The sequence below is a fragment of the Xenopus laevis genome, chromosome 9_10L (assembly GCF_017654675.1).
Source record: "Xenopus laevis strain J_2021 chromosome 9_10L, Xenopus_laevis_v10.1, whole genome shotgun sequence".
In the NCBI taxonomy this organism is placed as follows: Eukaryota; Metazoa; Chordata; class Amphibia; order Anura; family Pipidae; genus Xenopus; species Xenopus laevis.
The window spans coordinates 22,177,181-22,190,122 of NC_054387.1; the positions used below are offsets into that span (position 1 = coordinate 22,177,181).

The 12,942-nt window shown below is 39.9% G+C and overlaps 1 protein-coding gene across 2 annotated transcripts in view; it reads right to left on the reverse strand.

Moving 5' to 3' along the window:
* Positions 1–5,134: 5,134 nt before the first annotated feature.
* LOC108704334 (zinc transporter ZIP11) overlaps positions 5,135–12,942 on the reverse strand; it is a 255,673-nt gene continuing 247,865 nt past the window's right edge. For both annotated transcript variants that reach the window (XM_018240831.2, XM_018240830.2), the window contains exons 8-10: positions 9,685–9,783; positions 8,084–8,242; positions 5,135–6,218 (exon numbers count right to left, since the gene is read on the reverse strand). In XM_018240831.2, the coding sequence (XP_018096320.1) occupies positions 6,140–6,218; positions 8,084–8,242; positions 9,685–9,783 (337 nt within the window). In that variant the 3' untranslated portion in view covers positions 5,135–6,139. The remainder of the gene's footprint in view (positions 6,219–8,083; positions 8,243–9,684; positions 9,784–12,942) is intronic.

Below are 12,942 nucleotides of genomic sequence, written 5' to 3' on the forward strand. Positions count from 1 at the left end.
AAGGTACTTACAGTCAAACACACCTTGGACAATAATGCAGTTTTAACGCTTCACAGAGAACAGAATCGAATTCACAAAATTGTGATTGTGTCTGGTTTGATGCAGTATGTGCAATTGCGACAGATACAACTTTCCCCTCACCCCCATAATGACACTGGAATTCTGGGGGAAAACCCCCACTGCATTGTGGAAAGAACATGTCATTTTTTTTCTAAAAATTGCACTTTACACAATGGGGCAAATTCACTAAGATTCGAAGTTGCGCCAGGCGCAACTTTGCCGCACTTCGCCAGGCGTAGTTTCGCCAGCGCTCCGCAAATTCACTAAAATCCGAAGGGGTAGCGCTCAGGGGTAGCGTAAGGTTGCGAAGTTGCGCTAGTGTTGATTCGCTATGTAAAGCGAAGTTACGCTAGCGAAGGCTAATTTGCATACGGCGCCAAATTCAAATTTCAATGGAGGAATACGTATCAGCACTACAAATGCCAAGAAAACCTTCAAATCATCAAATAAAATTTTTATTTTGCCCTACACATGTGCCCACTGTCTAGGTAAGTTGCCATGAGTCAGGAAATGTAGGGGGGAAGGAGGGGAGCCCCAAAAAATATTTAGATCTTTTTCAGCCTAACACCCATAATGTAGAAAACACGCCAGCGTTTTTTGGGACTTAGAAAAAATTTTGACTTTTTTTGAAACAATCCCTATCTACTCTATTGCGCTTCGCCAGGTCTGAGGTGGCGAAGGAAGTCTAGCGTAAAAAGTAGCGTTCAGTACACTGCGCAAGTTAGTGAATTCGCGTAGTTACGTCGCTAGCGAAAATTCGCCTGGCGTAAGGGTGCGAAGTAACACTAGCGAAACTACGCCAGCGTTCGTTAGTGAATTTGCGCAGTAACGAAAATGCCAAACGCTAGCGAATTAACGCTAGCGCATTAACACTAGTGTTCGGCGCTTCGTGAATTTGCCCCAATGTGTTTCCTTTCAGTGCCATCTCATTCCACCACCAGAGGATGAAGTTCCTGATAATCTTATGTCTCTATATAAACATAAGGGCTAGTCTATAACACTGCATGGAATGTTAAAGGGTTTAAATTAGCTTTTAGCATGATGTAAAAAATTATATTCTGAGACCATTTGCAATTGATTTTCATTTATTATTTGTGTTTTTTTAGTTATTTTGTTTTTTTTTTAATTCAGCAGCTCTCCAGTTTGCAATTTCAGTATTCTGGTTGCTAGGGTCCAAATTGCCCTAGCAACCATGCATTGAATTGAATAAGAGACTGGAATATAAAAAGGAGAGGGCCTGAACAGAAAGATGAGTAATAGAAAGTAGCAATAACAATACATTTGTAGCCTTACAGAGCAGTTTTTTAGTTGGGGTCAGTGTCCCCAATTTGAAAGCTGGAAAGAGTCAGAAGAAGAAGGCAAATAATTCAAAAACTATAAAGAAAAAAAATAAAGACCAGTTGAAACGTTGCTAAGAATTGGCCACTCTAAAACATACTAAAAGTTAACTTAAAGGTGAACCGCCCCTTTAAATAAAACAAAACATGGCGAATAAGTAATTCATGTAATAACTGTACTCAGAGACAGAAACGGGCAGATATAACAATAAGTTACATGCCATATTTAGTTATAAATGTCTTCAAGGTTCAGGTATGTATTCCAACCTATAACATACTGCAAAACATTTGAAAAAAAGAGGGATAAAAAGATCTGTCACGTTTTGACCATGTCCATACCCCCTAAAACACAACATCCATTTTACAAAATTTGCCGGATTATGGAAAGTTTGGACATGTTTCTGGGGGGGGTTAAGGTTCATGTTATATGTATTATTACAGTTTTGCTAATGAAGGTAAAATTGCCCTTTAAGATGTAACTGTCAGTTCTTCCAAGAGACCTACAGGTGTTGAGTATTCTGGGTTCTCTGCCAAAAGCCTCTTATCTAATTAGGTTTCAGAAACTTTGTATATTTTTCTAGCGATCAAAGATCTGTTTTGAAGGCCCCAGTGCATGATCCAGTCATTTGCCCCCTGGACTAACGACTTGATCAGCTGGCTTGGCCCTGGGAAGCTAGGTCAGTCCCAGATTGCCAAGCGAGTGGCAATGTATGGCCACCATTATGGCAGCGCCTACCATTTTTGATAAATACAGGTATGCTGATATATAATGACATTGCAGAATAATCTGGGGCCAATTTTTTTTCCATCACCAGAATTTATTTCATACAGTAAACATAGTTAATACTTACCCCCAAGAGCCCATGTTGGAGATGAATGTGTCGATAATGAAAGCAGAACACAAGAGTTAGTGATCCAATCATGTTTATTACTTTGTAAAAAAAAAGAAGTATTTTTGCATATCAGGTTAAATAACCTTATTTTGCTTTAAGGCACAGAAATACATGGAAAACATTTCTTATATTAAACAACATACAAGCGATTGTTAGGAGCCTGGTCATACTGGTGGCACACAGACTGCTTCTGCCAAGACAAACACACAGTTGCTTATTAAGCTGCTCCATGTCGTCATTTCCCTTTCAGTCATTACAGAATCAAGCTCTTGTGGGCTCTGTATGCCAGACCCTTTCCCGTGGCACCACATCTAGTCAGGTATGTGAGACTTGCTTTACCCCAGGGACAGAGGAACTGCAAGCCTGTACCTGTCTGGCTAAGGATTGTGGGAAAGATAGAAAACCTTATAGGGACGAAGCTCTAACATCAAAAAGACAGGCAAGAGGGTGACCCAAATGACTGCACATAATGGGGACCATAAAACCCCATTATCTAGGAAGAAAGGGGGCACAGGAGGTATGACAGTAGTACGTTTTGCTTAACCTGCAGCCCTCCTGTTGTGGCAACTTTCAGCATTTATCGACAGCTGAGAAAAGCAGCAGACAGGCCGTATCTTGCCCTTACAAGAATGGCTGTTATAATCAATGTATCACCAGTACTGCAACAAAGGGCTGCACACTGACTGTGTAATGAAAGACTTTGCACCATGTATTAACTCTACTTTTAAAGCAAAAGTATTCACATGCACCCGTTTTCACCATAAAAAGAAAAAAAAATCACTGATGTAATTTTATTATTAGATGGGAGAAAGATTTAGCCAAGACATTAAACCCAGCAATAATACCTAGCACACACCCTAGGACTCTCTGCCAGTAACTCAAACACCCCAAACATAACAATTAAGCATGAGCGTTTGCTATGCAGAACAGAAATAAATTGTTCATAACAGCAATTAAGAGACTGAAACTGCCTGGCTTAATACAAACGATTCAGGAATAATCCTGTCAAACACGGTGTCTTAGTTCTGTAGGGTTCTTGGAATGGTTGCTGTAAACAGTGGCAAACCATGTAACACACTTAGGAAATATAGAGCAAATGGACATTTTCCAGCAGTGTTAAAGGAACAGCAAAGCATAAAATGTACTATAAAGAGAACTAATAATAGAACTAGTAACCCATGAATTTACAGCTACATTGGCTAGACAGGAGCACCTTTGGAAAAGATGCTTAGCTCAGTGGGCTTTGAATGGAAGTGCCTCTCCCTTAAAGGGCACCAGTTGTAAAAAAAAAAATTAAAATAAAAACAGTAGCTTTTTTTTTTAAAAAAAAAAAAAATCATACTGGGAGGGAGCCCCCTGGTGAGAGCGGCAATGTCGGTCAAAGCGAATACGTATAATGGGTGGCCTAACGCTGGCGGAGGGCACTTTAGAAAAAAAAAAAACTACTCTTATGGAATCTTAGCCCATACCTTTGTTTGGGGATATTTTTTGGCAACAGGTGCCATTTAAGAACTGCAGTGGCACATCCTCCTTCAGTGTCGCAGAATCAATTTTACCATCAGTTAAGCCTCACTTTCCTACATGGTACATATTGTTTTGAGGGATTGGACAGAAATGGATCACAGCTTACAAAGATGTGTATAGAAGCAATGTTTATCCTGATGCCCTTGATGAAGGTGAGGCTTTGCAATGCACTTTAAGTGCCCCTTTATGTTTTGCCCTGGAGAAGGGGAGAAGTGAGGGTGAAAGCAGAAGGTTGTTCACCTTTAAATTAACTTTTAGTATGATGTACAGATTGATTCTGAGACAATTTGCTATATTTTATATTATTTGTAGTTTTTGAGTTATTTAGATTTTTATTCAGCAGCTCTCCAGTTTTCTGTTTCAGCAATCTGGTTGCTAGGGCCCAAATTACTCTAGCAACCATGCATAATACATTAAGGTGATAGGTGTCTCCCCCTATTTCCTTGCACCATTTCTTTTCTACTCTCTCCTCTTCTTCTCTCCTCCATTGTTTTCCCTTCTTTGAAGGTAGAGAGAAGGAGAAAAGAACAGAGAAAGGAGAGTAGCTGGCAACAAATGATACAGGGGGTAGTGAAGTTCAGGGAGAGAAATACCGAACGTAAAATAAGTAAAATTGCTAGGAAAGAAATAGAACAGGAATTATCCAAATGCAAAAGTAAAATTAAAACAGAACAAGAACTCTCTGCTAAAATCTGACTACACGTGACTAAATTGGAGTACAGATATGGGCCTGGAGTTTTCTGGATAAGGGGTCTTTCAGTAATTTGGCTCTCCACACCTTATTTCTACAAAAAAAATCATTTAAACATTAATTAAACCCAAAAGGATTGCTTTGCTTCCGATAAGGATTCATTATATCTTAGAGTAGAACTACTATTTTTCGTTGCATCCGACTTGACGCCAGCGTTTTGGCACAGCGCATCAGATCCTCTGGAAACGCACCGGAGTCGCCTATGTAGTTCTACCCTTAGTTGGGATGAAGTACAAGGTACTGTTTTATTACTACAGAGAAAAAGGAATGTTTTTTAAATTTTAATTATTTATGTAAAATGATGTATATGGGAGATGGCCTTTCAGGATAATGGGGCCCAAAAGAGGAGGGGCCACCGGGTTTTTTCCCGGTGTGCCACCAAGCCCAGTCCGACCCATAATACTGGGGCTTTTTGCACTGCAAATTTTTTCCAGGAGCCATATTCCACAGGGGCCATATTCCCCATGTCACAGCAAGACAGGTCACAAACAGTGGGTATTTGCCAATAGCAGAAGGATATAAAAAACTATTTATTTACCCTTCTACCAGAAACAATGATAGGCGTTTAATAGAAACAATTCTTGTCTTTAATAACAGAAAATGAAAAGGTACTTTAAAACCAAACCATAAACATTAGCTTTACTCATCAACATATCATCATGTTTAAATAAAAACACAGGGATCCTAGTAACCCAAACGAGGATAAATCTCATCCCACCACCACTTTACAGCTATTGAATTACTAATCCTAGTAATTTTTTGGAAACAGTAGGGCATCTGGTTACCTTTTTGGGTAAAGGACCAAGGAAGGAATCACTGGGACAGCAATAATGTCCCAAATGAAATTTGTGCAAATATTAACAAAATTGGAATGTTTAAGTTCCCTCTCTAAAGTGATTCATTAACATTGTACAGTGTATATCTAATAATCTCGTAATCAAAGTGGCTGTCTGTTGGCCCATGTAAAGTGCCCAAGTTAATGGCCACTATGAGCAATGCATTCCCACTAAAAGATGAAGGAGGGCATCAATACAGTGGATTTTCAGTAATGACAAAGATAAGGCTGTGGAGCATTCGTTCAAAACTGTTCCCCAATATTTGGTCAGGTGCTTTGGTCAGAATAACCCAGTGGTCCAGCTCACTGTATCTCATAGAAAAGCACATACTTCTAGAATGATCTCCCCACACCCTCATCAATCATTAGACAATGAAACATTGGATAAATAAATGCAGCAAATCAAATAAAAAGTCATTAGAATAAACTGTAAACACTTCTGAGATGCTGACACTCGGCCCTTCATTTCTTAAGAACCTCCTTTATGCAGTAAAAGGTCGAGCTGTGAAGGTCCCACAATAAAAGAGTACTGAAGGTATGATTATTTGTAACAGACCGATAAATACTGTAACCATGAAATAAGGTGTTTAGATGCACAAGCTTCTTCATTACAAAACCTATTGAAAAACTTACTATATGTGTGCATCTTACTTCAGTTATACAGGATGCTGGTCTATTAAAAAGTCTCATATCTTTAATACTTGTGATCCTCCTTTGTAGCCCTCTTCGTTCTGATACATTAGCCCAGGCCGACATCCAGCGACATCATCACTACAAAACCAAATATACAAGTCCACGAGGCCAACTTGCCGTTACCGCTGTTAGAAAAAAAAAAGAAACTGTTATACAAAATAATAATTATTATAATAATACACACAATATCCTGTAAATTATATCCTTATAATACATAAGAGCCATGAATATCCTGTAAATTATATCCTTAAACGGTGAGTTCTGATGTCATCAGTTATAAACGGTGAGTTATGATGTCATGTCTGTCACATGACTCACTGAAACTTGTGTATTATAATAAATAAAGTACACCCAGTTGCAAAATATGAGGATATTAGAAGTTACCTCGGAGTTCCATGACCTTTATAAAAACACTCAGCCTTTGGCCTCGTGTTTTTATATGGTCATGAAACTCCTCGGTAACTTATATCCTTATATATTACAAAAGGGGGTACTTTATTCACTATATAAATGGTGCTTAGTGATGTCATTGATTATAATCAGAGCTTAGTGATGTCATTTCTGTCACATGACTTACTGAAACTTATGTATTATAATAAATTAAGTACCTCCTTTGGCCTCGTGATTTTATATGGTCATGGAACACCTCGGTAACGTAATATATTTTACAATAGGGGGTACTTTATTCACTATATAAATAGTGCTTAGTGATAATCTGTGTTTAGTGCTATAACTCCTGTCACATGACTCACTGAAACATATGTATTATATTAACTAATGTAGAGAAGAAGAGTTTTGCTCAGTTCAGCACGTCTAAAATATATTATTCAGTCATCAAGGGGTTACCGCTGAAATATAGTGCGTATCGTGGATACGAAACGCGTCAGGTGTTTTTAACCTGTTGAAATATATTCTTGATTTTAAACTTCCTGTGTGGACTTGGAGTGCTCGCCGACTTTGTATAATAATAACTAATGTACCCCTCTTGTAAAATATTTAGAAATTAGGGTGCATTCACTGATACAGTAAGCAAATCGCAATTGCAAGCGCAATGAGCATTCAACCCCGCCCCAGAATTTCACTTTTAGAGCGCAATGCAGAAGTTGAATCGGACCAAATTGCGTTCAACAAGTCTGGCACAACTGCATCTGATTTGTCAAAACAGACGCAACTACATATGCACTTCATTAGCAATTGGATGCAGTTGTACTGAAGTCTGCCTGGCGTCATTTCTGGTGTTCGCCGTGTCACATCTGTGGCCGATTCTTTAGGCATAACTGCTTTGCGGCAATTTGCAACCATCTGACTAGGTGGTAGCTCCATAGTTTCCTGAGCAACCTGCATCAATTTGGAATAGAAGGCAGGAAGGACTGAGTGGCGCTGAGAGTAACTATATGGAAGTACTAGGACTGCGTGTGGTGGACACTAGGGGAGTAACTGCAGAGGAAGCAGACCCTGCAGTTGCAGGGGGCCCAGTGAGGCCATAATTAATGAGTAATTTTAATATATCTTGGTAGAATCTAGTTACACCACTGGTGGACACATATGTTTAATGATGCAACTAACTGCAGGGAAAAGCGCAAGTTGCCCACTGCATCTATGGATGTAAATAAGCCGTCGTAAAAATTAACCTCAGAGTTCAATGACCTAAATAAATGCACCTTGTGCCTTTGTAAGGTCAGGAAACTTTGAGGTGCCTTAGAATATTCTTATATTTTACAATAGGGGAATATTATTTGCTATATCATTATTAGAATAATAATAGTATCCTCCTCGTAGCTTATTCGTTACTAGTTAGCACAGGTGTACATGTGAATGAAATGATGAATGGGCATGATCATCAATACATAGAAACTACACTGTGTGGATGTTGTCCCTCTAGTTAATGTGCAGGTATCTGTAAAGATGAATGGACACTATAAGGCTGCCTGGTATTTCTGAAGTAAGTAATTAGCTTATCCTTTAATATTCTATAAACAAAAAGTCTTACCAGGCTTGTGCTTCAGGAATAATATCATCAGTCACTACATAGACCATAGCACCAGCGGCAAAGGCCAAGGCATAAGGCAGAAGAGGTTCAGCCAGGGAAATGGCAACGGCTCCCAAAAGGCCAGCAATGGGTTCCACCATGCCACTCAGCTGACCATACCTGGAAAGAAAGGATACAAAAAAGCCTGACTTTCGGGTAAAAAAAAAACTGTGTTGAAAAAAAGCTAATTACCAAACAATTCTCAACAGCTCTACCCACTGTAGTATATGTGTGTCAAAAAGGTGCAATATTGTGTGTATTTCACCAGCATTCGGCTAGTGAAGTGTAAACTCCAGGGAAAAGTCTGTGTGGCTGCAAGTATTGCTGTTTAATTCTATTCCAGCTTAAGAAAAGTTGGATAGTGGGTCCCTGGAGTGAATGGAAAAGAGCAGGGTGGGCTTCCATTGGTTTTCAGCTGCCAAGCTAGAGGCAGTTAAGTAATTAAGCTACAGCTGAGCTGTAGTTAAAAGGTGGTGTGGGACTACACCTCAATGCTTCTTCCCCTGGATACCTCCTGGAGCTGGAAGAGGGTGAGGGGCCACGTGAGGACCTTCTTGAGTGAGTGAAGGAAGGTGTCTGTGTGTAGCTGGGAAGGAGAGTGATTCCCTGCTGACCTGAGTTGGAGAGAGAACTCCAAAGGACTGGAGAGGAAAAGAGAAACCCCTCCCAGTAGACAAGTGTGTCTCGAGTATGCCCCAGAGAGGATTCTGGGATTTGTGGTCCACCAAAAGCCAGTGAGGGTGTGAGTTGGGACTGTTAATGCTTATGTGAAGCGAATGCTATCCCCTATGTGAAGTCAGTGGGCTGAAGATTTTGTTTGTGCCAAATTAAAGTCAGCAAAGCTGCATTTTAACTTAAAGGAGGTGTCAGTCTCCATTTTCTGTGCTGAATACTGTGCCATGGCTATGATCTTCGCTACCTGAAGCTCATAACACTCATTGACCATAACTGCAGATGGGAGACATGCTACCTAGGCCAATCACCTTCCCTATAAATTGGCCTTTATTTACTATATATGCACTCAAGGGCTTGACCCAAACACCACAATCATGGCTAAATTTTGCAGTAGTGCTGTGGAGGTGATATCCCTCTCATCTAGGTAGTTATTATGCTCAATATTTGCATGCGTGTGACGTAAACCTGGGGGGGGGGGTGTTGCCTCCATTGCTCCTATGTCATGCCCATAAGGGTGGTGGCATACGCTAAGATTCTGGGGAGATTAGTTGCCCAGCGACAAATCTCCTCTTCTTCGGGCGAAATGCCTTCCCGATGGCAAGAATGTGAATCGCCGGTGGGATGGCACTCGGATCGTTTTGGTTTTCCGAAGTGGCCTAAAGTTTCCTCGTAAGGCAACTTGGGGCGACTTTGGAAAACAAATCGATCAGTGTGCCATCCCGCCGACGATTCACATTCTTGCCAGCGGGAAGGCATTTCGGGGAGATTAGTCGCCAAAAAAGAGGAGATTTGTCATTGGCCGACTAATCTCCCCAGAATCTTAGCATGTGCCACTGAACTCGTCAATAAATAAGGCTTTTTGATGAACCCCAAGGGGGGGGGCTTACCAGAACGATTTCCAAGTGGAAACTCCTGCCCCCCGTAATGGAAGACTAACAGCAAGGCCTTCTGGGAAATTCTGAATTCCTATTCCAAGTGCTAAATTTCTGCAAAAACAATAATAATAATAAAAAAAAACAATCATTGACACATATGCTTTCACAAAAGCACCCCTGCACAATATTTTAATTTAAAACAATATAATATTCATCCTGATACATTTCATAAAAACATTACTGGATGCCTCACAAGTAATTGTAACATTTTAGTTTGACTTTGGCAGAGTAGGGTTGCCACCTTTTCTAGAAACAAAAAACATCCTTTCCATATTTTTAACTTTCTTCCCTATTAATGGGTTTGTTCACCTTTGAGTTATTATGGTGTAGAGAGTGATATTCTGAGACAATGCAATTGGTTTTAATTTTTTTGCTAGGAAATTTGGTTGCTAGGATCCTTGGCAACCATGCATTGATTTGAATTGGAGTCAGAAGAAGAAGGCAAATTATTAAAAACTTTAACTAAACAAATAATGAAGATCAATTGAAAAGTTGCACATACTAAAAGTTAACTTAAAGATGAACCACTTCTTTTAATAACATTGCCATTAAGCTTAATTTTTACCAGCCAGGCTGGCTCAATGGCAATTCTCAATTTAGAGCAGCTCTTAGAAAACCCTGGGTCTGTACAATTTAACCACTTGAAGGACTTCTAAAAATCTATAATACATCCTGTACTTGAAGACCATCTTTAGAGATACTTTGCAACTGGGCCTTAGTGCCACAGACACAGATGTTCAGCAACTTATCCTACAAGAAACTCTGCGAGCCCCACGTTAATTACAATATAAAGGTCATAGGTGTTTCATGACTGTATATTGGCACAAGGCCAAAGGCAGAGTGCTTTCATACAGGTCATCTAATCTGAGGTGACTTCTAATATCCTTATATTTTACTATAGGTGGTACATTATTTTTTTTATAATACACAATAGTCATGAATATCCTGTAATTTATACCCTTATAAACTGTGATTAATGATGTCATCGGTTATAGTCAGAGCTTAGTGATGTCATTTCTGTCACATGACTCACTGAAACATGTTTATTATAATAAAGTATCCCTGTTGCAAAATATGAGGATATTATAAGTAACCTCGGAGTTCCATGACCCGTATAAAAACACACTTTGTCCTTGTGTTTTTATTTGTTCATGGAACACCTCGGAAACGTATAAAATCCTTATATTTTATAATAAGGGCATCGAAACCTAAATATGTTAATAATAAAAGAAATCCAATTTCATTCATATATTTAATTTAAAACAAAGCACCTGCAAATGAAAATGACATAGAAAGACAGAGATTTCATATAAAGACCAAGGCTCCCCTACTCCTGGAATAGTGAACAAGTCAGTGCAGCCGATTATAGCTGGGAGAAGTGTGCCTCATACAAAGAGCCTGTTATTCACAGCAGAATGTCGGCAGAGTGGAATCTAAAGACCCCTTCTCTTCTCTACCATCTGAAAAAAACATTTAGGTTCCGCTCAGTGACCCCCCTCTTGGCTAGTCCACACGGGGAGATAGCCACGCGTTTGCGGTCGTGGCGACAAAGGCTTTTTCAGGCGACTGTTGAAAAGCGCATCGCCTCGTGTGGTTAGCACAGGCGTTTTTACATAGGCGCCCATACAAAACTGTCGCCTGCGCCGGTCGCGGCGACTGGCGCGGCGCTTTGTCGCCGCGACCGCAAACGCGTGGCTATCTCCCCGTGTGGAATAGCCCTTAAGATCAACTCCTCCCCATCATCTGAACTAACACAACAATCACTGCCTCTCACCCTCTGCCCTGGGTGCCACCTCCTGCCACAGGAAAGCCAGGGTGGAATTTATTGGGCAAAGGGTTATTATAACATCCACTTTACCTTGCCTACAGGATAGCATTGTTACTGCTCAGGGGTAACATGCAAACCATAGTGCAGAAAGGTGAGGCAAAGGAATGCTATGAAATCAAGATTTTCCTACCTGTGACCTACCAGCAGCTGTAAGTGTTACAAATACCATAAGCCCATGCACTTCATATTATGTTATATACTAATTCTATTGCACAATTTGTAATTGGCCTTCCCATTTTTCCTTAAATTGTTTTAGCAGCTGTCTTCTCTATCATCAGGGGTGTCTAACAAATTGGCACCCCCAGTAATTAAGCCTTACCTTCTCCTTAAAAGGTACATTTGTCTCTTTACTGAGAGGGGTTAAGTGACAACTGGGCAATTATACAACCTATATTGCAGAGAATCTTACAACAGTCACATATTAAATGACCGGTTAGTAGAAATAAATCTAAGAAAGTCAATGTGAACAATTCTATAGTAGATAACAACACTATAATCCTTCACAATCACGTTGTTTAAAAAGGTTACAGGTATAGGATCCGTTATCAGGAAACCTGTTATCCAGTACCTTGTACTTGATCCAAACTAAGATATAATTAATACTTCTTGGGAGCAAAGCCAGCCTATTGGGTTTATATAATATTTACATGGTTTCTAGTAGATTTAAGGTATGAAGATCCAAATTATGGAAATATCTGCTAATACACCAGGTCCTGAGCATTCTGCTTAAGAGGTCCTATACCTGTATAATTTACTAGTTACACTAGCAGTACACTGAGCATTCTGCATAAGATGTCCTATACCAGTATAATGTAATTTATTAGTCACACTAGCAGTACTTCTCCATTTTTCAATACAGAGACAATGTTTGCGCTACAAAGCAATGGCAAACTACGGAAAGATCTGCTATCCGGAATATACCAGTTCCTGAGCATTCTGGATAAGAGGTCCTACACCTTTATAATATAATTTACTAGTCACACTAGCAGTGCTTCTCCATTTTTCACTACAGAGACAATGTTTGTTTTGTATTTAATGTAGTTACTCTTTATGGGGGCCCAGTTGCACAATAATGTCACCTTGCCCTATGTTTGGACATTGTAATGAGCTGATCAGGAAGGGACTGTTCCATGTTGTTTAACTGAAGGCAGTAATAGGGATTTCCCAAAGCACATTAAGGGACACAAAGATTCTATGTCCCTGGCTCACAATGACTTCTATTCATAAGGTGCTGGCACTACAGCTTCCAGTACAGACTTCATCCTGCCCTCTCCTACAGCTGAGCCTCTGCGGGGGACAAAGCAGCTGCCATACATTGTCATATTTTCCCTCTGGACTCAGAGACCTCCCCAGAACTTACCTGAGGACTGAATTATTCTATT